This window comes from Ahaetulla prasina, chromosome 7 (genome assembly GCF_028640845.1).
Source record: "Ahaetulla prasina isolate Xishuangbanna chromosome 7, ASM2864084v1, whole genome shotgun sequence".
NCBI classification, from domain to species: Eukaryota; Metazoa; Chordata; class Lepidosauria; order Squamata; family Colubridae; genus Ahaetulla; species Ahaetulla prasina.
The window spans coordinates 65,456,053-65,482,147 of NC_080545.1; the positions used below are offsets into that span (position 1 = coordinate 65,456,053).

At 37.1% G+C, this 26,095-nt stretch overlaps 1 protein-coding gene across 1 annotated transcript in view; it reads left to right on the forward strand.

The window, feature by feature from the left end:
- The window catches only part of SHISA8 (shisa family member 8), a 71,642-nt gene that overhangs the window by 21,826 nt on the left and 23,721 nt on the right, over nt 1–26,095 (forward strand). Inside the window, exons 2-3 of the mRNA XM_058191664.1 lie at nt 15,066–15,302; nt 15,951–16,534. Coding sequence (XP_058047647.1) covers nt 15,066–15,302; nt 15,951–16,534 — 821 coding nt within the window. The remainder of the gene's footprint in view (nt 1–15,065; nt 15,303–15,950; nt 16,535–26,095) is intronic.

Genomic DNA, 26,095 nt, shown 5'->3' on the forward strand with positions numbered 1-26,095 from the left:
AATTCCAAGGCTAATGGTGAAGACCCTGAAACTCCATTCATATATAGTGAACACTTTAGTGCTCTGGATTTCATAACATATGAACAAAACATAAGATTCCAAGCCACATTAAACTGTTTGCAGAATTTGGGAAAGAAGCCATAATAGACAATTGCATCACACATATTCAATCCCTTTGTATATTATTTTCAAACTCCTACTGAAGGAATGAGTTACCTTATGGAGCCTGAAGGACATGCTTAATGTTTGAAATCCAAAGTTATAGTAGATGAGATGATGACATTTGTAAGTAGAGAGATGAATGAATATGCCTTCTTTAACTATTCTGGAATGTCTTTATCTTAAATTGCAGCCACCTTGTCCTTCTTCATTATACTGTCCAGAAAATAATGAAGGAGGCTGAGATAAGGACTAATGACATTGTGAGCAAATCAAGTTTCAAATACTTTCAAGATTGGCTGAGGGGCATGGGCTTTTATGTTTGTAGCTAGCATGGTGACTAAACAGATTAACAAAACTACTCTCAACCAGTGTAGTGAACTAATTAAAATAATTATTAGGGGTGAGGGAGTTTTATATCTCCATTTAGCCTGAAACTCCCTTGAGCCACTTACTGTTACTCTAATTCACCACACGGGATTATTGTGAAGATAAAATCTCTGTATACATTGTGATTTGTCCACCACAAAGATTTTCTCAGAGGAGGTAGAAATGAAGGAAATAATAAATACAAACTTAGCATAAAAAATAGCAGAATCCTCCCCCTCCCCCACCTGTTTTCTTGTAGCTAGTGTTCTAAGATAAACTTCCTTCCAGGCTTTACATGGAAGAATTGTATAAGCTATTTTCATTCTCCAATAAAAATTACAATGTACTGCAAGAGTTCTCTTTCTTAATATATCACTGCTCATTTCAAAGCCAAGTCCATTTAAAAAGACGGAATAGGGGTATAAAGGGCATCCATTCTTGTATAGATTGTGCTACTCTTCCATTATTCTGAAAATAGCAGTATAAAAAATGGAAAGGAGGACATATAACTAAGACAGCAAATATCATCAAATACCTCAAATCTGCAAGGATGAAGCCAGGTAAGCTAAGGCTTAGAATGAGCTAAGACTTGCAACAAATGTCAAAAATATTTTTTTTAAAAATTTCAACATGGAAAAAAGAAGAAAAAAGTCAAGGAAACAATTAGTCCACTAATAGGAGCAAGGAGGTGATGAGTAGCAGCAGGGAGAAAGCAGAACTGCTTATTCATTCTTTGCAACTGTCTTTACTCAAAAGCAAAAAATAGCCCAACCTATCAAAAGCAGGAATATAAAAGACAGAAGTCAAAACAGGCAGGAAAATTCTAACAGAACATCTATTTACCCTAGTCAAGGTCAAATCACCAGGATCAGATGGATTACATCCAAGATTCTGAATGAGTCAGCAGATGTGATCTCAGAACTACTGAACATAATCTTGCAAAGATCCTGGAGCACCAGGAAACTACCAAAGGACTGGAAAATAGTTGATGTAGTTCCAATTTTTAAAAAGGGGGGAAATGGATCCAGAAAACTACAGATAGTTCTTGACTTACAACCACAATTGAGCCCAAAATTTATGTTGCTAAGTGAGAAATTAGTTAAGAAGTGAATTTTGCCCCATTTTATTACTTTTCTTTGTTACATTTGTTAACTGAATCACTGCAGTTGTCAAATTAGTAACACAGTTGTTAAGTGAATCTGATTTCCCCACTGACTTTGCTTATCAGAAGGTTGCAAAAAGTAATCATATGACCCTGGGACACTGCAACCGTCATAAATGTGAGTCAGTTGTCAAGCATCCAAATTTAAATCACATGACCATTGGGGTGCTGCAATAGTCATAAGTGTGAAAAATGGTCATAAGTCAGTTTTTTCAGTGTCTTTGTAACTTTGAATGGTCACTAAATGGACTATTGTAAGTTGAGGGCTATCTGCACAGACCAATTAGGCTGACATAAATTCCTGAGAAAATCCTGGAAAAAAATAAGTAGTAGATCTGTGAGCACCAAGAAATGACCAAAGCTATTACTAGAAGCCAATATGGGTTTGTTAAAAACAGATTATGCCAGACAAATCTTACTGCCTTCTTAGACGAAATTAGTGAATCAGAGAAATACTGTGGACATCATTTACATAGACTTCAATAATTAGATCACGATCTACTTCTTGGTAAGATAGAAAAATGTGGGATAGATCCATCCATCACCAGATAGATTCGCAATTAGCAGACCAACCATGCTCAATGTGTAGTTCTCAATGGAACTACATCTAAATGGAGGGAAACATTCAATGGGGTACCTAAGATTCTGTCTTAGGCCCAGTACTATTCAACATCTTCATAAATGATTTAGGTGAGGGGATAGAAGGGGAACTCATCAAATTTGCAGATGATGCCAAGATAGGAAAAATAGTCAGCACTTTAGAAGATAGACTCAAGATATAAAAGAATCTTGACAGACTTGAACATTGGGTCCTATCCAACAAATGCAATTCACTTAGGTAGGAAAAATCAAATGCACAGGTATAGAATACTAGCTCAACAGTAGTGACTGGGAGAGGGCCAGCAACGTGCTGCTGCAGCCACCAAAAAAAGTTAATGCGGTTGTAGGCTGCATCAACAGAGGAATAGCATCAATATCACATGACTTATCAATACTGCTTTATACTACTTTAATAAGACCACAATTGGAATACTGCGTCCAGTTCTGGTTATCATGATACAAATAAGATGCTGAGACTAAGGGATAAAACAACATAAATCATTATTTGAAATAAGGGATAATACGGGAATTGCTAAGTCATTTGGAAAATTTTATTTATTTACTTAATTAATAAAAAAATATTTGATTTATATTCCCCCCATTCTCAGCAAATAAAAGTCTACATACTCTAATACAATAAATAACTACTAATAACCAGTGCTTCATGTGAAATTTCTCTGGGTTAAGTGACCAGATTGATTGGCACAGCAGTGCTGTCTCTTCTGCCTTTTGTAATAGCCACTTTTGTTATATTTCTTTAGACACCTCCAGCACAATTGCAGTAGTACGGAAACTAAGGAAGGGGGAGTAGGGGAGAGAATTTACGAATTAAGGCTCTGTATATTGTCCATCCTATAATTAAAACAATAAAAAAGCTCTCTTCTCTTCTTGTCTACTATGATCTCTTCATGCAATGACAACAAACCTAGTTTTAAAACAATAATTTGCTCAATGTAGAAATGTACCTTCATTACAATTCCCCATTAGGTGAAGCTGTGGCTACTACGGTATAGAAACAGAGCAATTCTTGCTGCTGGCACCCATCACTGCCTGCCATATACTGTTTGCAGACATGTATCACTTCTTATATAACCTTATTTAGACAGACAGAAGTACGCAAAGACATTTTCTATAAACTGCACTTTAACTGCTCTCTAATGTAACTGTTGCCGGTCCAAAAATGGGAAATGGAAGTTATGAGAGTAATTTCCTACCTAATAGTAATTTCATTTAAATTATGTCCATATATGTCTTATTAAAAAGAATCTATTTTCACAAGAGCTAGCTTACATTTTCTATCAGTTTTAGGATAAAAGTGTGGAGGAAAAGTACAAGTGTTTCAGCTGCATGCAGAGTTTCTCCTTCCTGTGCTGCTCTGTGGGACTTACTTCCAGATGTCCATGCAGAGAATCGAGCTCAGTATCCTATGGGCAGAAACAGATGCAAAAAGTAAACATATAATTTAAAGCCCGGTTAATTATTGGTTTTGGTCAACTATTCAATCCATGTAGACTGCCAACATTTTGGCTTTAATTTCTATTCCAAGAGCAGGAAAATACTTCAATATTATATACTGAAATGATGCCTTGGGGGTTTTCCACACTGCAGCCGTCAGCTGTTTATCTCCTATGAGTAAACCAACTAAAACAAAACACCAACTGTCAGCCCTTTGAGGTAGCCCAGTCAGGCAGTGGTGGGTTTTAATTTTTTTTTACTACTGGTTCTGTAGGTGTGGCTTGGTGGGCGTGGCATGGCGTGGCTTGGTGGGTGTGGCTTGGTGGGCGTAACAGGGTAAGGATACTGTAAAATCTCCATTCCCACCCCACTCCAGGAGAAAGATACTGCAAAATCCCCATTTCCTCCCGATCAGCTGGGACTTGGGAGGCAGAGAATAGATGGGGGCGGGGCCAATCAGAGATAGTATTTACCGGTTCTCCGAACTTCTCAAAATTTCCGCTACCAGTTCTCCAGAACTGGTCAGAACCTTCTGAAACCCACCTCTGCAGTCAGGTAACAAAAGCCATGAATACTAACACTATCTTTATGGTAAAATTATAGTAACAGAATCTTGCAAGTTCTGAAAGCACTTTTCTCCTCCCCTGCCTTTATTTAACAGAACTAGGGAGAACTAGTTAATCCTTTCCAATATTATTTTCTCCACCTCATCCCTGTCCAGACCATGGTTAACAAGGCATCCGATGGTGGGTTCCCTGCTTCTTTTCACCTGCCAACCATGCCAAGAAGCTAATTGGCAATTACTTTCTCTTCTCTGGGCAGGTCTTTTGAGGACTGGGGGTGGGACCAGGAAGAAGAAAAAGGAGGAAAGGAGAAATGGGCAGCATTTCCAACTTTCTGGGCTGAACCTGTTAAAAGAAAAAGAAATGCCCAGCATTTTACCATTCCTCTGATATACTTGTTAAAAACCACAAAACAAATAAATAATGCTATCTAGCATTTCACCCGGTTTTCATGTCAGCTGCTAGCAACCCAGTACCAAACGGCCACTGAAGACTAAAAGTAGGGATGGGGGACATGCCTGCATTTGTGCAAGGGGCAATGAAGTGCAGCAAACAGAGCAGACAACCCTGCCTGTACCAAGGAGAAAGGAAAGCACTCCTTCTGGTGCTCAGCAAGTAAACCAGGGTGGAGGTCACCTTCCGAACAGGTTAGGTGCAGACGGAGGATGATCTCATCTGTTCCTGCTCTCTCAAAGTGGTAGGTGACCTATTTTTCACACTGGGGTAAGCAGGAAGAGCAGAATTGTCGTAAGTAAAAGATCTTGAAGCGCTCCTTAAAAGAGAATTGCAAAGTAGGTTGATATGGAATGGTAACTATGCTGTTGTGTTTTGTTTAGCAGAAATATTTAATGCTTTTTCTAAGAAATAAAAATGTCGCTGTTAAAATTTTCTTATGAGAGAAATCAATTATTATCTATTGGTAGATAAAATTTATCGTTGGTAGAATTGGTAAACATTTGATCTTAACAAAACAAAAACCATTAGGCCTGACTCTAAAACTTGAGTAGGGAACTTGCCATAGTTATGTATGGAAAACGTTTCCACAGATTTGGAAGACAAAGGACAAAGAAATGGTTTCCTATATCCAACTAGTCTTAGAACGCTACATTGGAAAAGTAAAAAAGAGGAAGGGAAAAAAAGACTAAATTGAAAAGTCAGAGTGGATCCTGGCAAAATTCAGAAGAATATCAATCAGCTAGCTTTCTGCATTGCACCATCAACCCAACCTAACTGCTTTCCTAAGAAACAGGAGGAAAGGATGGTCTTTTCAACCATCTAAACTAGCGGGGGAATGTTAGGTCAGCAGAAAGTAATGAAACAAGAGCTATTAATCCCCACGCTTCAGGGTATAAACTGATTACCAGCTGGAATCAGAAAGAAATGTGCCCCTGTAGTGTAGTATTGCACACCAAAGTGCAGGATGGGAGGCTTGTTCTTGTATTCAGCCATCAGGGACTGACAGTAGAAAGAAAGAAGCTAACAAAACTAATGGGTCATTGAACCACTAGTCAGCTGCTAAACCCATCTTTTACAGCCCCAGTGGAGTTTAGCAAGGATGCAAGAAATGACATGAATAGATCTGACTTTGAGGATGAGAGTAGAGAGATTTGATCTCATTTCAAAACCATTTCCCTGCCTGTTCATTAGCCATAATCCACCTGGTACGTTATGCCTTCTTTTACTCCCTTGAGCTCTGGGTGAAGATCTGCTTTTCTTCTTTGCACTGGCTCACGCTGAATTCTTTTGTTCCGCATTATTCAGTGTTTCTGAGCTAAGAGGGCTGTTAATATTCACAAAAGTGTTTTAGTACTTTCGACAGAAAAATTAGCACTTTGTTGATATGTCTGTGGAAGAGGAGATTTTCCTTCTCTTGCAGGTAGGAAGCATTTTTAGTCAAAGTTTATTTAAAACATAACCATCAAATTATCATTTAGCTCACCATCTATCTACATGCTCACATAAGGTCTCTTATTGCATGCACATTGGCGCATATAGCAAATCTAATTGATGCTAAAATAATGACCTATGCATTGTCATGCCCCTATGTAAATGCTACAATTATGTACTCGCATCTCACAATATCTGCATGATGACACTATCAAATATATTTCATAATTTGTCCCCCTTCCCCTCTACATATGCCCAAGTTACCACCCATCACGATAAGATAGCTGTATTCAATGGAAAGGCAATTAGAGCTCAACAATTAAATTCAAAGCAAAGTATAGCATATTAGTATTATTGCTTAGAGGCTAACAACTTCAACCACAACAATACATGAACACACAATAGATACAAACTTAAAGTGAACCGCTCCAAACTCGATTGCAGAAAATATGACTTCAGCAACAGAGTGGTCAATACCTGGAATGCACTACCTGACTCTGTGGTTTCATCCCAAAACCCCCCAAATTTTGATATTGTTGATATCACCCCATTCTTAATGAGGTCTGTAAGGGGCATGCATAAAAGCACCAGCATGTCTACCGTCCTGTCCTAATGTTCCCCTTAATTGTATTCATTTTATGTATTCAATTCATGTTTATACTTATATATATTACCTAATACGTTCCTGACAAAATTTAAAAAAAAGTCTTTACAGGGCCTGTTATCCTTTCATCATTGTAATTGTCTATAGCTGTGTTTCTCATACCTGGCAAATTTAAGATGCGTGGACTTCAACTACCAGAATTCCTCAGCCAGTGTGGCTAGTGGGGAATTATGGGAATTGAAGCCCACACACCTTAAATTTGCAGAGTTTCTATAGTACCCAAAGCCTAGAAGATATGGGGAAAATTTTGTATTAAGTCTCTCTATTGCTGCCAAATAAGAAAATTCCAAGGTCCCCAACTTTTTAGATATCAGACATTTGGAATTCTGAAAACAGATCAGAAGTATTCTCACTAAATAAGTGCCATGAAGGAAGTTAGAAGTGGCTACTGACTAAACATAATTTTGCTTTCCAGATGCTGATGTCATTCTCCTCTTGCTAACTCCCCAAGATGCTCCATACCATTACCATTTATTTTTGACTTTTCTCCTGATAAAATGGCACGCTTCCAGACAAAGCACTGAGCAGCTCGAGTTGCCATTTTTTATTCTAAGAATACTTCTGAGTGGTATTCTCAGAAATAAAAATCAGGGTACCTAGACTGACAAGACCTGCTTGAAGAGCAGATAGTAGTCATGGCTAGAAGGGCCTTTGCACAGTTCAAGCTGAGATAGGCTTGAGTCATCCTTACTTAGTGAAGAAATTTAGATGCCTCATTTAACAAACAAACCACTTAACAATGAATTTTCCAGGGTCTTTTGTGGTCATGATAAAGACTACATGTATTTCATAATAACTTTAAGCTGAATATTTCAGTACATTTATTTCCATTCATCTCATCGGTATGGCATTAAGTAATTGTTACAATTAAGAAGATATGGTGTCTTGAAGGATTGTGACTAAGGTGAATCAATAAACTTATCAACAGCTGATAAAAATTTAGCCCTCTCTCCCCACTTGCTGAGAAACAGGCTTTTTTGCCATTATGGTCCCCATGGAAGAAAAAGGAGAAATACGTTTTGCTGCTTATTATAATACTGGGTAAAGGACCTCTTGGAATGACAAGGCCGTGATTGGAACTACAATTCATATCTGATGAGTTTGTATTTCAGTCCTAAATCATAGCAATATCGTGTGATAATTAATTTTCTAAGTTTATGTGTGGAAAATGTGAAAAACATAAAGGGAAATTTTATCATGCATCGTAGACTTGCGAAAAAATACTGGAGACAAATATGTATGATGATGCACAGAATTTAAAATTTTAATATTCACTTGAAACCAAGACATGAAAATTACCAAGAGATGTTCTAGTTTCATTTTGTAGGAAGAACAATGAGAGATTACATTTTGGACTGCCACTTCAAATCTAAATTAAGAATGGAAAATATAGATATAATTGCTTTGTAGGAAATCCCTGTCAGAATCTTGAGAAAAAGGAAACTTAGTCTTTCCTCACAGATATCCTGAAGAGGAGAACAATTGCCTTTTGCTGGGACAAACTTGAAGGAGTGATATTTACCTACCTAGAGCAAAGATTCAGACTGAATTGTATAGAACAAAGCCCAGTATTTCATGATTAAACATAAGCTAAGTTTGGAACCAGCTAAAGAAATGGATACAGACAAGCAATTAGAGGTAGATCAACCTCAAAAATCTGATATCAAAGAAGAAGAGGCAGTTGAGATGGCTGCACATGGACTTGCCACATTATTTAAAGATGGAAAATAATATTATAATATGGAATATTAATGGGGCAAATGCTCCATCTAAATGTAAAAATACTTCATTATCTAAAGAAACTAAATGTTGATATGATCTATCTTCAAAAACACACATTAAGATACAAGATAAGAACTGTTTAATAAATAAAAAATTAGGGGAGGAATTTATATCAGCTGGTTAAAAAAAGATTAATGAAGTCATTTTATATATAAAACCCAAGTTAATTCTATCAGATGAGTATGGTAGATATGTAGCTGTGGAAATTGAGCTTAATAGAATAAAGTCAATACTAATTGGACTTTATGTGCCAAAGGATGATTAAACTTTTTGAATATCTTATGGATCAACTATTACCTTTTTCTTATGAAAATTAGCTTATTTTGTGAGACAGGAATGGAGTGATTTCTTCAGTTTTGGATAGAACATCTACTCAGGGTAAATTACCAAAGACTTTTTTTGAGATGATGGACAATTTAGCATTGACAAATTTGTGGAGGCAAAGAAATGACTCTGCTAGAGAATTTTTTTTTCTTGGAACAGCATAAATCCCTGTCGAGAATCTCTATGATATGAATCTCTAAAAGTGTTGCAAATAACATTTTACAAGTTGATATTTTATCTTTCTCTGATCATAATCCAGTTTTTTTGATACTTAAAAAAGAGCTTAAATTATAGATGGATATTAAATGAATCTATTTTTCAAAAAGTGATAATTGTAAAGGACTGTAAAAAGAAACCAAATGAATATTTTGATAATCACCTGGGTAAAGAGACAAAAATGATGACTGTTTGTGATGCTATCAGTAGTAAAGCAGTTATGAGGGGCTATTTTATACAACACAGTCATCTAGCAAAGAAAAAAATCCCAGGAAAAAATACAAAATATATTGGAGGAAATTAAACAGAAATAAATTGAATTGAAGAAGACACCTATGGACTCGAAAATTTTACATCAAATTAAACTGTTACATCAACAATTATCTATGTTAACAGTTAAAGAAATAGAAATGAATTATGTGAAACAAAGACATTTTGAGTTTGCAAATAAACCAGGAAGATGGTTGGCATATAAATTAAGAAAGGAAAGGAAAAAGGAAATGATTTAGAAAATTTATGAAGGTGACAATGTAATAACAGATAATGATCTTATTAAAAAAATCATTTCTATTCCAATCTCTACAAGAAGCTTGGCATGCATAAAATAGACGGAAATCTGCTAAGACAACGCTTACCTAAACTTTTTTTTTTATTGAAAGAGTTTTAAAAAAAACAAAGACATTTCCCCCCCTTCCCCCCCCTCCCAAACCCCCCCCTTCCCCCCCCCCCCCGGCTTCCCGGGTCAATCACAAGGTATTGTTATACATAAACCAAACATAGAATAAAATTTTCCCTTCCAATCCAATTAACCACATCCAAAGCTTTTCATCTCCCAACCCCCTCCCCATTACATAAAATAACTTTCTAATTATTCAAAGGCAATCTGATATTTCTTAATCTGATATCTGTTTTGTAGATAATCAATCCATTTTTTCCATTCAATTAAATATCTTTCCTGCGTATTGTCTTTTAAAAAAGCTGAGATTTTAGCCATCTCAGCCAAATTAATGACTTTCAGTATCCATTCTTCTATTGTAGGTACCTCTTCTTTCTTCCAGTATTGTCCAATCAACAGTCTTGCTGCTGTTATTAAATTCAGAATCAGTTTAGTCTCAATCCCTGTACAATCCGTTATAATTCCCAAAAGGAAAAATTGTGGCAGGAACTTTATCTTCTTCTTCAGTACATTTTGAATAATCCACCAAATTCTTATCCAAAAGACCTTAATTTTCTTGCAAGTCCACCAAATATGAAAATATGTAGCGTCATCACAATCACACCTCCAACATTTCGCTTGGATATTAGGATACATACATGATAATTTTTTGGGATCTAAGTGCCATCTATAAAACATCTTATAAAAATTTTCCCTTAAATTCTGTGCTTGTGTAAACTTAACATTTCTAACCCAGATTTTCTCCCATGTTTCCAACATTATTGGTTCCTGAATATTCTGTGCCCATTTTATCATACAGTCCTTTACCAAATCCTTTTCCGAATCTATTTCAAGCAACACATTATACAATCTCTTTATATGCTCCTGGGTCTGATTTCTAATTTGCTTTATTAAATTTTCCTCCCTTTGCATTATACCAATTTTTTGATCTTCCTTCCATCTAGCACTTATTTGCCCATATTGAAACCAAGTATAATTCCTCCCTTCTTCATTTAATACCTGTAATGATTTTAATTTCAATCTACCTCCTTCAGCATACAGCCTCCTTCAGCATACAAACACTTACCTAAACTTTCACAAGCTCAGAAACAGCTTATAAGTGATCCAGTAAACTACCTTTGAAAGATCAGAAGCCATTTAAAAAAATGAAACCAGATAAAACTCCAGGTCCAGATGGTCTTACAAGCCAATATTATAAATGCTTTGAGGATCAATTCCTTCAGCCACTAAAGGATATAATGAATGGAGTATTATAGGGAGCAAAGATGCCTCAAACCTGAAAAGAAGCTAATATTACGTTATTACCAAAGGAGGGTCAAGATGTTCTGAGGATATAAAAACTACAGACCAGTTTCATTATTAAATAATGACTACAAACTTTTTGCTGCAATTTTTGCAGAAAGATTGAAGAAGGTTTTACAGCGATATATTCATGAAGATCAATCTGGCTTTTTGCCAAAAAGACAGTTAAGAGACAATGTAAATATTGTTTTGAATATTATTGAATATTTCAATATTATAATGAGAAACAGGCAGCTTTAATATGTTTGGATGCAGAGAAAGCCTTTGACAACTTTTATTGGGTTTTATGTTAAAGTATTGAAAGATACGGACTTCAGAGAGCACTTTATTCAAGGGGTCAAAGCAGTTTATATGTCATAGCAAGCAAAGATTATTATTAATGGAGATTTAATTAAATTCTGTGAAATTCAAAGGGTACAAGGCAAGGATGTCCCTTATTTCCCTCTGTTTATATTGGTATTGGAAGTTTTGAATAGGGATATTAGGCAAGATTAGAAAATAACAGGTATAAATATCAAAAAAGAAGTTTACAAATTGAGAGCATTTGCTGATGACTTATATTTTTGCACAATCTAAAAACTAATATAGACTTTTTGATGGAAAAAATTAAACGACTTTCGACCTTTAGCGGGCTGTATTATAAACAAACAGAAAACAATAATGCTTATTAAGAATATGATATCTCAGATTATGAAATATTGACTAAAATGTTAGTTTTTAAGGTGGAGTAAAAGGTGAAATACCTTTTGACAAATACAAATGCTAAACTGTTTCAAAATAATTTCACACTATTTGGAATGATGTTAAAAAAGATTTATTAAGATGGAATAAACTGCAACTATTGTTACTGGGTAATTAATCTGTAATTAAGATGAATGTTTTACTAAAGATGCTTCTTTGTTTCAGACTATATCAATACTTGTAACTGATGCTCCATTTAAACAATGGCAGATGGACATCTTTAAGTTTATACAGCAAGTGGAAAAAAAAAAGAATCAGATACAAACTATTGCAAAGTACTAAGGAAAGAGGAGATTTGGGCTTACCAGATTTGAAATTGTATTTTGAGGCCTGTTGTTTGGTCTGGCTAAAAGAGTGGGTGGGTTTCCAAAATAAGAGGTTACTCAAGTTAGAGGGCCATGAATTAAGACTTGAATGACACCGCTATTTATGATATGATAAGGTTAAAGTAAATGTTGATTTTAATAATTATTCTGTTAAACATGCCATCCTAAGTGTTTGAAATAAAGATAAAATAAGGATCTCTGCAAAGATGCCTCTTTGGGTCCCTTCCCAGGAAGCTTTCTTAAAGAAAAGAAATGGTGGTAAGGCCAGATTTATGGTAAAATAATACCTTTCAATTATTGACCCTATCCTCAAATCTAAAGGGGAGTTATTATCAGAAGGATGTGTTTGCCATTGTTTTACATATTTACAATTGAAAGAAAGATTTAAACTAGACAAAAAGAGTTATGGATTTGATTTAGTGAAAAATAAATTGGATATCCTACTGTGTGGTAGTGATGAACAGATTGCTAAGTTTTATAAATTGTTATTGCATTTGAATTTGGAAAACGAGCATGTAAAGCATTGCATGATTCAGTGGGCAAAGAACTTTGGATCTAATGTAATGCTTGAATAATAGGAGAATATGTAAACAAAAGGTCTAAAATTCACATTAATTTATAATTTAAAAGAAAAGTTTTACAAGAGGATATATTGTTGGTATCTAACAGTGGATAAATTGTCAAGAATGGATAAAGATATCTCAAATGAATATTGGAAATGTAAATATGAAGAAGGAACTACTTATCATTCAGGGTGGACATGTAATAAAGCAAAGAAATATGGTGTAGAAATCACATTTTAATACAGAAGATTCTTAAAGTGAATATAAAGATAAAAATAGATACTTTTCTTTTAGGCCTAACGGATAAAGAACTTGAAAAAATGGAATTTTGATGTTATATATGATCATAGCAACAAGATTACTCTATCACAAAAATGGAAGGTCACTTTGATTCCCACAATGGACAAATAGCTGTAAAAGTTGGAGTTAGCACAAATGGCTAAATTGATTGCTTTGATTAAAGGACACAATTAATTTTGTTTCTATTTGGAAATGAGTTTTGGACTTTGAGGTGGAAAAAACCGAAACTTTGATTTTGGTTTTTGCCGATTAGATAGGTTTGTTGTTATAGAAATGGCTAGTATGTATTATTTTATAAAAGTAAAAAGTTGAGGTTTCATGTTATTACCTTATTGTAACTTCATCAAAAGGAAGCCAATGTCTTCTTTCTTTTTCCCATTTACTCTACACTTCTCTTTTCTCCTATTCCTCCCTTATTTTTCCAGTATTTTCACTGTTCTATATATTTCTGTATTTTATGTTTTTGATAAACTAATAACAATTTTAAAATTTAAAGAAACCGAGACTTATCGACAGCCAACTAGAAAAGACTCATGGACAGTTAATTATATATATGGTAATTGCATGAAGTTACTTACATGTGCATAGATGGAAAAATACAGAAACATCCACAATGGAGGAATGGGCTGTTAAGATAGTAGAACTTTCTGAAATGGCTAAATTGGCCTGTTTGATAAGAAAAAATATATATTTTGTAAAAGACCAGAAATCCTTTATAGGTTTGTTGAAAATGGACAAAAGTGAATTGATGATTTGGAGATTTACTGATTAAAAGGTGTTGTTTATGGGAAGAAGGGAACCATATTATGTAATTTGGGAGGGAGGAAATCTGCTGCAAAGAAGATTGGAAGCTACTTCTTTAAATATTTTTTATTTTTCTATTTTTTCTTTTTTTCTTTTTAACTTTTACTGATTGTCAGTTTTTCTTTTATCTCTGCATACTTTTTATCTATTCTAATTTTCTTTTTAGGCTTTTTTAGTTTTGATCCAATACAAAATTATTTTTCAATGAAAAAGTATATAAATTAATAAGTGGATAAATGTTTAAGATAAGAATTTTCCCTAGACTGAATTATCCTTCAATCAATTATGACTAGTCTGACCATCATTCAGACCAACCTTCCATTCTAAAATTCTGTTTGAGCCTTGCTTGAATAAAGATCAAAATAGATCTAATTCTACTCATTTTTTAAAATTTACATTTGACTTGGGATTTCCCCCCTGATATCCTGAAAACAATATTCTGCAGAGAAAAAAATAATAAAGATCAGGTTACCCTTTTTTCATTGTTATCCAGGGATAGAAGTATTCTCAAAATACATTGCAGGATTATTATCTGGCAAACTATGTGATTCTCCTGTGGCTTCAATGCCTACTTTCATATTGCTCCAAGCGCTGGGATAGTGGCCAATATATAAATTCATATATTAATGTCAAGGAAGAAATCAGAAGAAATGATTTCCTTGATTATGATGATATTGCACAGCACCTAGCTCTGTTATTCCCTTTTTAGTTGGCTCAAAAGTTATACCATAGATCAGTATTTCTCAACTTTGACAACTTCAAGATGGATGGACTTCAACTCCCATGCTGGCTGGGGAATTCTGTGAATTGAAGTCAACCCATCTTAAAGTTGCCAAGGTTGAGAAACATTGCTGTAGATATTTCCTTTTTCCCCCCCTGATTTGTATTTCCTTATTTATATATACATATGTATGCATTCTTCTCACATTCTACTAACCGAGTACTCTTTAGTCCTAAAAAGAATCAAAAACTGATTTTTATTTTCACAACAATCTATAAATGGGGAACAAAAATTTTTTTTAAACGTACTTTTACAATCCTGTTCTCAAACATGAAAGAGCAACAGTGATGCTGCCAGAGAGATACTATAGTGTCAGAGAGTTTTTTTTTCTTAAGCATAGCTATTCCTGTTCTGCCCCTATAAAGGATTAATCTGGTGAATTGCTGGACAGTTTCTCCCCTACTGGTACACTGCCTGGAAGAGGCAAGCAGAGGAGAAACTGGCCAGCTGTTCACCAGCTCTTCACACTTGTGCACTAGCATCATTGGACACTGTCACTGTTACCGTCCTCTTGGATCCAACCTGGCCTGATGGCAGCAATGTCTCGGTCTTACCCAAATTCTACATGGAGGATGAAAACCTGAAGATTCTGCTCCGATCTGCTTTGGAAATGATCAGGCACTTGTGGGTCTGACTTCAAAGAGAAGAACTGCTTTTATTCTTCCTATACTCTCTCTCCTTCTCTCCCCCTCCACCCCTCCTGTTTTTTCTTTCGTTCCCCTTTGATAATCCCTCCCTTCTCAGTAGTGCAAAGAATTTTTTCCCCTCCAGAAAGCACAGTTCTCTGAGAAAGGGGACAGAAGAAGAAAGGGAAGGGCTGCTTTCGGGATTTGGTTCAAGTCAAGATGAGAAAATAGTCCATGAAGGTTTTCAGTAAAGCTTTTCAAATGACATTAGAAGCCAAATATTTGCTACTAAAGGAAGAAGAGGAGGACTGCATATCTACTACCTCGTGGGATTGCACAGGAAATTGTGAGATTGTCTTCTGATGATGCTATACATTATATTGATTTCTTCTACTCTCATCCCTTTTTTTCAACTTCCAACCATACTCCCACCCATCCTACTTTTTTCTTTTTTCTTGGACTAGAGGGTTTATTTTGATTGTGCCATTTGCTTTGGGGAAAAAAAATCAAGAGGTTGATCTATCTCTTCTCTACTAGAAGTGACTTACAAAGAAATGTATTACCTTTCTATTTTTGACTGGAATTTTTTTAAAAAATCCTCTTTCTTGCATTGCTAAACAAAACAAGGTCTCCTCTATTGTGGAAGTTAGTTTTGGAAAGAGAAAGCCATTTTAGTAGTGAGCTGGAGTGGCATACAGATGGAACGGTGTATTTTTGGATTCTATTGCTTAGTTCTTATGGACCCAGGGCAAGTTTGGACCGGAACACTTAATCCTCAGAAACGTGAGTCAGAACTGCAGTTGGCGGTCAAAGACAATACCACTTTAGGTCCCATCTTGGAGGACACAATTGTAGCCCCCACAGAGTCCATCTCTGGGGGAGAGCGGTGCCTTGGTTATTATGATGTCATGGGCCAGTGGGATCCTCCGTTTAACTGCAATTCAGGGATCTACAATTTTTGCTGTGGAACTTGTGGCTACCGCTTCTGCTGTCAATTCACAAGTGGGAAACTTGATCAAAGTGGTTGTTCGAATTATGAGACACCAGAATGGGTCAACACAGGCCAACCACCACCTCGAGTAGATGAGACTCCTCAGAATCCTACCAAGGACAAGACCAACATGATTGTATACATTATTTGTGGTGTGGTGGCCATCATGGTGCTGGTGGGTATCTTCACCAAACTGGGACTGGAGAAATCCCAGAGCCCTCAAGCTGAGATTCCCATGTCCAGGTAAAGCATTATTAATACATTTTCACCTGGTATTCCTTATGTTTATCTTATTTGGAATTTTGCCCCACAGCATTGGATATTCAAATATGCTCCTCCTGTACTTCAACTTTCTGGGTGTTAAATTTTACAAAGTGAGTTAAAATCTATTATTTTTCTCCACTTTCACCCTGTCCTCAGTTATCTTTTTGTTTATGTCAAAATTCTCATAATATAGACTAACAGAAGGACCTTGTAAACAACAACAGGATCATGCAAATAGATGGAATGAGTCAAAAATGATTCTTAGCAAAACTCATTATCTTAAAAGGGAGGGTGTATAGATAGAAAAAGTCCATATTTCTATAAAATGTATATATTGTGAAAAGTTTCACAATAAAAGAGCTGAAGTGTATTGCTGCCAGGACAGGTATACTCCTTAATTGATGAGATTGGAATTAAAGTTAATGCTGTCATTAAATAAATGAAGAGGGAATCTCAATGCTTTAACATGCACTGTATTTCCCCACACAGTTTTAAAGCAAACAAATGTAGAAAGCAAGATTTGAATGGTCCAGTGCCTGTGTTTAAAGGGACACGGTTATTCTAAGGAAATATGCTTGCAGATGGTTGGTAGATTGCAGAACAATTTCAAAACGTGGTACAAGCAACGCGTTTAAAGCTGAATTTATTTGATGGAGGCGGTGAGAAAGTTTGAAAGGCACTTTCCCAACTTCATGGCCAGAAAGCCTTATAGGAAACTGAAGTGGATGCAATGAATGGAATTTATAATAATGGAAGCAAGAAGGGCAGAGGATAAGAGTTTGTACCACTACCATTTAAGAAGTTGAACAATATTACAATCTTAAGATGCCAGCTATTTGGAGGTTGGTGGGCAACTCTTGCTCTGGTTCTGGTTCCACTCTACTTCCAATTGTATTCTCTTACATTCCGGTTACTGCAAACTCTTTCTGCACCATACAAATGGGTGTGTGCGTGTGGCCCTCTTCCCACTCCCTCGCCTTTAAACCTTGTTTGGTGGTTATTGTTGATGATGATGGCCGCGCCCCGCAGCAAGACAAAAAAAAAGTCCCCCCCCCTTAAGGGAAAGTTGCATCTTTCGTCGCCGCGCGGGCTAACGAGTCACGAGCGCGGCCTGCCTAGCAACCTGCTCTGGAGTTTTTTTTCCCCTCCGTGGTTGCGGGAATCGAGTAGGTGGAATCGGGCGCGATGAACTATTAAGAGCGTGGAAGAGAAGCGGGAGACACCCCCCCCCTCACCGCACCGCAACCTTTTTCAATGTGGTTCTGGCGGCCGGGTGAAGTAAGCGGCTTTTTCCTCTTCCTTCCCGGCCACAGCCCGAGGCTTCCTGGCCCCCACAGGAGAAGCTCGACCGCGGTCTCCGGAACCCAGGCGCCCCGCGCGGCGTCGCCCCTCGAACGCCTTGCACCGCCTGCTTCTGCTGAGCCCGGGGCTGCCCACGGAGCGGCTAGCGAGCGGAGGGTGGGCAGCCGCGAGTGGGCGGGAGCTCGGGCCCCAGCATCCCGCGAAGGTAGCAATAGTTCTTCTCTGTGGGACTCATCGGAAGGGAGCACAGCACTTACCCAGCCTCCCGGCTCTTTTCGCGGGAGCCCTCTTCGCTAGGCGAGGGTGTAACTTCTGCTCTGCTGTAGAAATTCAAGTTGGTGGATAATGGCTCTGTAGCTGTTTCCGGAGAGCTTACTTATGTATTGCCAATCAAAAGGCAATAGGCTTCCACCCCCCCCAACCCTTCCTTCCTTCCTTCCTTTCTTTCTGAATGGGTTTGGATAACAACCCAGGTGGAAACTTTGAGCCGATTTCAAGAGGGAGGCTCTCCTATGATTTGGCAGTTCTCTCCATAAAGCATCTGCCTTTTGCTTAGAGGGGAATCACCCCCTCAAAAAAAACATTTAAATTTATATATTCCCAAATTGAATAGAATAGAATAGAATAGAATAGAATAGAATAGAATAGAATAGAATAGAATAGAATTCTTTATTGGCCAAGTGTGATTGGACACACAAAGAATTTGTCTTTGGTGCATATGCTCTCAGTGTACATAAAAAAACAAGATACACTCGTCAAGAATCACAGGGCACAACACCCAGTGACAGTCATACGGTACAATAAGCAATCAAATTATACTAGGAAACAATCAGCACCAATATAAATTGCAAGGATATAAGCAACAAAGTTAGAGTCATGCAGTCACAAATGGGAGGAGATGGGTGACAGGAATGACGAGAAGACTAATAATAATAGTAACGCAGCCTTAGTGAATAATTTGACAGTTTGAGGGAATTATTTCTTTAGCAGAGTGATGGCGTTCAGGGAAAAACTGTTCTTGTATCTAGTTGCCTTGATGTGCAGTGCTCTATAGCATCGTTTTGAGGGCTGGAGTTGAAACAATTTATATCCAGGATGCGAGGGGTCTGTAAATATTTTCACAGAACAACTCCCTTAAAGAGCCTTGTCTGATATCATGATCCTGGTCTCTGGTCTATAGCCACCTTGACTTACAACAGTTCATTTAGTGACCATTCAAAGTTACAACAGCATTGAAAAAAGTTGTTCACACTTATGATCTTTGCAGCATCCCCATGGTTACGTGATCAAAATCCAGATTCTTGGCATATTTATGGTTGCAGTGTCCCTGGGTCATGTGATCATCTTTTGCGACCTTCTGACAAGCAGTCAATGGGGAAGCCAAATTCACTTTACAACTGGGTTATTAATTTAATGCCTGCAGTGATTCACTTAACAACTGTGGCAAGAAAGGTCATAAAATGGGGCAAAACTCACTTAACAAATGTCTCACTTAACAGAAATTTTGGGCTCAATTGTGATCGTAAGTCAAGGATTACCTGTAACTTTTTTAGCTGACACCAAATGACAGCCTCTCCTAATCCAGGAGAAGCTCCAATTCTGAAATCAGAGTCTCTGTTGTAGGGTGAGCAGTGTTAGTGGTGTGAAACCTAAGAGCTATCAATTGTACTATTAGATATGCAAAATATAGCTTGGGCTGGCAAATGGGTTTGGAATTAAGGTCAAGGTATATATATTGTATATACTGTGTGACAAAATAAATAAATAAAATAAATAAATAAGGTGATTTTGAGCACATGGCCAGCCGAGGAACTTCTGACCAGCTTAGAGAAAACACAACCAATTCCAATTTTCTTTCTATTCAAAGTTATTTTTCTCTCACACCTGGAATTCTTTTTTTCAACAACCTAATTTAAAGGGAAATTTTTCACTTGTACCTATCAGACATTTGGGAATTAAATCAAGCCAGAATCTATCAGCATACAGTATATTATTTATCACTTTCTGATATCCCTGGCTTTTAATACATATAAAGTTTAAGGCATGTCCTGTTACTGAAATGTTGAAAACTATACAGAGTAGATCAGAGTTTTTAAAAGAAGGCTGAGCTTGCATGCATAATTTATATAGACTTCTGTAAAGCCTTTGATTCAGTGGTACATAACAAGCTACTTCTAAAACTAAAATCTTACAGCGTTTCCAGATTCTTGCATAAGTGGATAGCTGTGTTCCTATCAAACAGGCAGCAAGTAGTCAAAATAGGTAATGCCTTATCTAATCCTGCACCTGTTAACAGCGGTGTCCCCCAAGGTAGCTTTTTAGGACCCACACTCTTTATACTTTACATAAATGACCTTTGTGATCATATTATAAGCAACTGTGTTCTCTTTGAGGATGATGTAAAACTATTCAACACCACTGACAATGCTGCTACTCTACAAAAAGACCTTGACTATGTGTCAGAATGGTCAAACAATTGGCAACTCCAAATCTCAACCAAAAAATGCTCTGTCTTACACATTGGTAAAAAAAATCAGAACATAAAATATAAGCTGGATGGATACGACCTAACAGACAACCCTCACTCTGTCAAAGACCTAGGAGTAATCATCTCAAATGATCTTAAGTGCCAGAGCTCACTGTAACAGCATTGTTAAAAAAACATTTAAGAGTTGTTAACCTAATCTTGCGTAGCTTCTTCTCCAGTAATATTGAACTGCAAACTAGGGCATACAAAACTTTTGCCACAACAATTCTTGAATACAGCTCATTTGTCTGGAACCTACACTGCATATCGGACATTAATACAACTGAACAAGTCCAGAGATATTTCACAAGAAAAGTCCTCCACTCCTCTGCTCGCAACAAAATACCTTATGCCACCAGACTCGAAATGTTGGGCTTAGACAACTTAGAACTTCGCCATCTTCAGTCTGACCTAAGCATAGTACATAAAATCATCTGCTACAATGTCTTACCAGCCAATGAATACTTCAGTTTCAACCAAAACAATACAAGAGCACACAATAGATACAAACCCATGGTAAACCGATCCAAACTAGACTGCAGAAAATACGATTTCAGTAACAGAGTTGTCAACACCTGGAATGCACTACCTGATTCTGTGGTTTCTTCCCCAAATCCCCAAAACTTTAACCTAAGACCTCACCCCATTCCTAAGAGGCCTGTAAGGGGCGTGCATAAGCACACCAGCTTGCTTACCGTCCTGTCCTAATGTTTTGTTTTATTTGTTTCCTTTACATGTATTTATAATTATGTTTACACTTGTATTGGTCATAAAATACATGCTTGATGAAATAAATAAATAAATAAATAAATAAATAAATAAATAAATAAATAAATAAATAAATAAATAAATAAATAATAAATAATAAATAAAAAGTGATCACAGAAAAGGAAGTGCAGGACCTATTTCACAGACAAAAGCCAGGAAAAGCTCCAGGCCCAGACAAGATAACTCCTTCTTGCTTAAAAGTCTGTGCTGACCAATTGGCCCCCATCTTCACCCATATTTTCAATAAATCACTAGAGATGTGTTATGTTCCTTCTTGCTTCAAACGCTCTACCATCATCCCAGTGCCGAAGAAGCCCACCATCAAGGAACTGAATGACTACAGACCAGTTACTTTAACATCTGTAGTCATGAAAACCTTTGAAAGGCTAGTGCTTTCCTACTTGAAAACCATCACGGATCCGCTGTTAGACCCCTTGCAGTTTGCATACCGAGCAAATAGATCAACAGATGATGCTGTTAATATGGCTCTGCACTACATCCTACAACATCTTGAGTCTCCAAAAACCTATGCAAGGGTCGTTTTTGTAGACTTTAGTTCAGCATTCAATACCATCATTCCAGACATTCTTCTAACTAAGCTAAACCAGCTACAGGTACCGGAACAGACTTGTAAGTGGATCACAAGCTTCCTAACAAACAGGAAGCAGCAGGTGAAGCTAAGCACATCAAATACATGTACAATTAGCACAGGGGCCTCCCAAGGCTGTGTGCTCTCCCCACTTCTCTCTGTATACCAATGACTGCATCTCCAATGATCCATCTGTTAAGCTACTGAAGTTCGCAGATGACACAACAGTGATTGGTCTCATTCGAGACAATGACGAATCCGCATATAGACGAGGGGTCGAACGACTAGCCTTGTGGTGCAACCAAAACAATCTGGAACTGAACACACTCAAAACCGTAGAAATGGTGGTAGACTTTAGGAGAAACCCTTCCATACTTCCACCTCTCACAATACTAGACAACACAGTATCAACAGTAGAAACCTTCAAATTCCTAGGTTCTATCATATTGCAAGATCTCAAATGGACAGCTAATATCAAAAACATCATTAAAAAAGGGCAACAAAGAATGTTCTTTCTGCGACAACTCTGCCCAAGGAGCTGCTGATTCAGTTCTACAGAGGAATTATTGAGTCTGTCATTTGCACCTCTATAACTCTCTGGTTCGATTCTGCAAACCAACAAGAAAAACACAGACTTCAGAGGATAATTTGAACTGCAGAAAAAATAATTGCTACCAACCTGCCTTCCATTGAGGACCTGTATACTGCACGAATCAAGAAGAGGGCCGTGAAAATATTTACAGACCCCTCGCATCCTGGACATAAACTGTTTCAACTCCTACCCTCAAAACGACGCTATAGAGCACTGCACACCAGAACAACTGAACAGTTTTTTCCCGAAGGCCATGACTCTGCTAAACAAATAATTCCATCAACACTGTCAAACTATGTACTGAATCTGCACTACTATTAATCTTCTCATTGTTCCCATCACCAATCTCTTTCCACTTATGACTGTATGACTATAACTTGTTGCTGGCAATCCTTATGATTTATATTGATATATTGACCATCAATTGTGTTGTAAATGTTGTACCTTGATGAACGTATCTTTTCTTTTATGTACACTGAGAGCATATGCACCAAGACAAATTCCTTGTGTGTCCAATCACACTTGGCCAATAAAATTCTATTCTATTCTATTCTATTCTATTCTATAAATAATGGAGAAGAAATAGAATCTTGTTTTAATTAGATTCTGTGAGTAATTGAAAGAGCCCAAGAAGAAGGCAAGATACGGCAGTGGTAGAAGAAGAGATAGCAAAGTAAGGGTAATCTAGGATTCCCAGGTAGAGAAATGGCAGCTGCTTTTCTTGGGGGGGGGGGGTGTTTGTTGTTCTGGAGAGAATAAATTGCCATGTTTTGCCAGGTAAATAGTAAATGTTTGGGGGAAAATATTGAATTGGCATAATGTACATTGAACTAAAGCATGGTTTGTTTTAATAATGATTTGTATAACTATAGCAATTTGACGCAAGGTGCCATCATTATTTACAAACCGTAATAGCTGTATTGACACATAACTAAATTAAAACTGAACAATATAATGCATTAGGTTATTACCCAAATTTTGCTCCTTCAAACATATAAGGACAAATACCTGAAAGTGTATCAGTGCACCTAAGGATACAGTGCTAATGTACTACTGTCCAGCGAAACGTACCAGAACACTTTCTTGTACTCCAAAATAAAGGCATACAAATACAAATATTGTGTTTGCAGGCTGTTTTTAATTTTTGCAGAAAGGTATTTTAATGACCTAAATTAGTTCATGCAACATTTAGATACAACTGTGGCTAGAACTTGAAACAAACATATTTTTCTATGCTTGGCAGAATTACAGCCTATTTGAAAACTGTTTTAGTCCACTTTTATAATAAATGAGGAACATGTTTATAATAGTTTCTCTAATATGAAAGGAAATTGGGATCTGTGTTGAGCTATTTTTCCATATCTGACTGAAAAGTAGACATTTAAATGAAAGTGATTTGGTCAGTCTTGATGCAAAGAGCAATTGCTGAACTTTCTTGTAGTTTTGTATGGTTTGGGGAAGTAGATAATGCAGATGAAGAGAAATATTCTGCTCAACAAAGGACAAAACTAGTGTTTTATTACCTGCATTTTGCTAGGCAAGAATGAGGAAGAACCAAACCTTTTAATTTATTCACACTTTGCATCTAATCTTCGCTAACTTGGTAGCTTCCAAGTAAATTGGACTACAGTTCCCATCATTTTCACCCAACATGGACTCTGGACATCCATCAGAGATAATGAAGCTAAAGACCATAATTCTGATGGGTGCCAACAATAGGGATTCTTATTCTACATAGTTTATGTTTTTTAAACACTTGGGGAGATCAGTTTATGAAACTGCAAAGGGAGGAAATATTCATAACGTTTGACACTGCTAAGGAATTTGTCTCTGACAATATTCTGAAATATTACAAATCAAAAAGGTATTAGAGTGAGGAATGCTGAAAGTAGTCATTCACAGATATCAGGTCCACATGAGAAACAAAGACCTTTGTGAATCAGTCCATGGTGTTGTTGAATGGTTTAGATTATGTCAAGCCCTGGTATTCTCCATTTTGGGCCAATGATTTCAACCAATCAGCAGGACGTTCAAGGCACTTGCTGAATGATTTTGAAAACATGTTAGGAAACCTAAATTACATTATTCTGGAAAAAAATCTCCAGTTGGTCACAGATAAGCTTTTAAAAGGGAAGGAAGCAACTCCTTTTTGTCTTTTTCCATCACAAAGTATTTCTTCCCATAATCTTTGATCAGATAAGAAAACTGTTCCAACCCAGAGAAGGGGCAGAGAATCAGAAGTCATCATTAGGATCAGTACAGCTAAATGAAGATTGGGATCTTTTTGCTGAATTATTTTATTAATTGAGCTGTGCTGTGCCTTTATATCCCAATCCCTGCTTTGTTCTGTATGGGTATCAGTGGTGGGTTGCTACCCGTTCGGTCCAGTTCTATAGAACCGGTAGTAAAACTGGCAGGAGGCTCTGCCCACCCGCCACCACATCATGATGAGTGATCTGTGCATGGGCAGAAGCTTTGGTGCATGCTCAGAAGCATGTGCGCGGTCCCATTGTGAACTGGTAGTAAAAGTAAGTAGAACTCACCCTGATGGGTGTGTATTGCTGCCAGAGTCATCATGGTATTTCCTTTTTCTCCCATTGTCTTCAAGTCTCATTGGTTACTCTGCCTTAATCTGTATAATAATAATAATAATAATAATAATATAATAATAATAATAATAATAATAATAATAATAATAATAATAATAATAATAATAATAATAATAATAATAATAATAATAATATTTTAATTTGTACACCGCCCTTCTCCCGAAGGACTCAGGGCGGTTTACAGCCAAAATAAAATACAGCAACACATACAATACTAAAAACAAACATTAAAAAACTTATTAAATTTGGCCCAATTTTAAAATACAAGCAAACCCTAAAAATTAATAAAAAATTTAAACCCACAAAATCAGCTAAAAAATTAAAATTCAAGCCAGTCCAGCAAGACGGAATAGATAAGTCTTAAGTTCGCGGCGAAAGGTCCGAAGGTCAGGTATTTGTCGAAGTCCAGGGGGAAGCTCGTTCCACAGGGTAGGAGCCCCCACAGAGAAGGCCCTTCCCCTGGGGGCCGCCAGTCGACATTGCTTGGCTGACGGCACCCTAAGGAGTCCCTCTCTGTGAGAACGCACAGGTCGCTGGGAGATACAAGATGGCAGTAGGCGGTCCCGTAAGTATCCCGGTCCTAAGCCATGGAGCACTTTAAAGGTGGTAACCAATACCTTGAAGCGCACCCAGAAGACAACAGGCAGCCAGTGCAGTCTGCGCAGGATGGGTATTACATGGGAGCTCCGAACCGCTCCCTCTATCACCCGCGCAGCTGCATTCTGGACTAACTGGAGCCTCCGGGTGCTCTTCAAGGGGAGCCCCAAGTAGAGAGCATTGCAGTAATATAAGCTTTGTTGTATCTTCTTCTAGAATCAGTACTCTCATTCTCATAGGGAATTTAGCCTATAACATGCCCTGGCCACTCTGCTAAACTACGTCAAATGGAAGAAGCTGATAAAGGACAGGAATTCCATTTCTTTCTTTAAAGAAATGGTACAGGAGCTGATCTGGTATGGAATAAAAGTGAAATGATAGCAGCACATCTAACAGGATTTTCCTAGGATCAGATGAAGATACAAGAATAAAGACATATCTTGTAGGTGAAAATACAGGAGTTTATCTGAGGAGTATCTAGTCTGCTATAATTGCAGGCATGCATGTACATTCAAGCAGCACAAAGTTTACACATGCCGTAAGTCAGTCACATAAG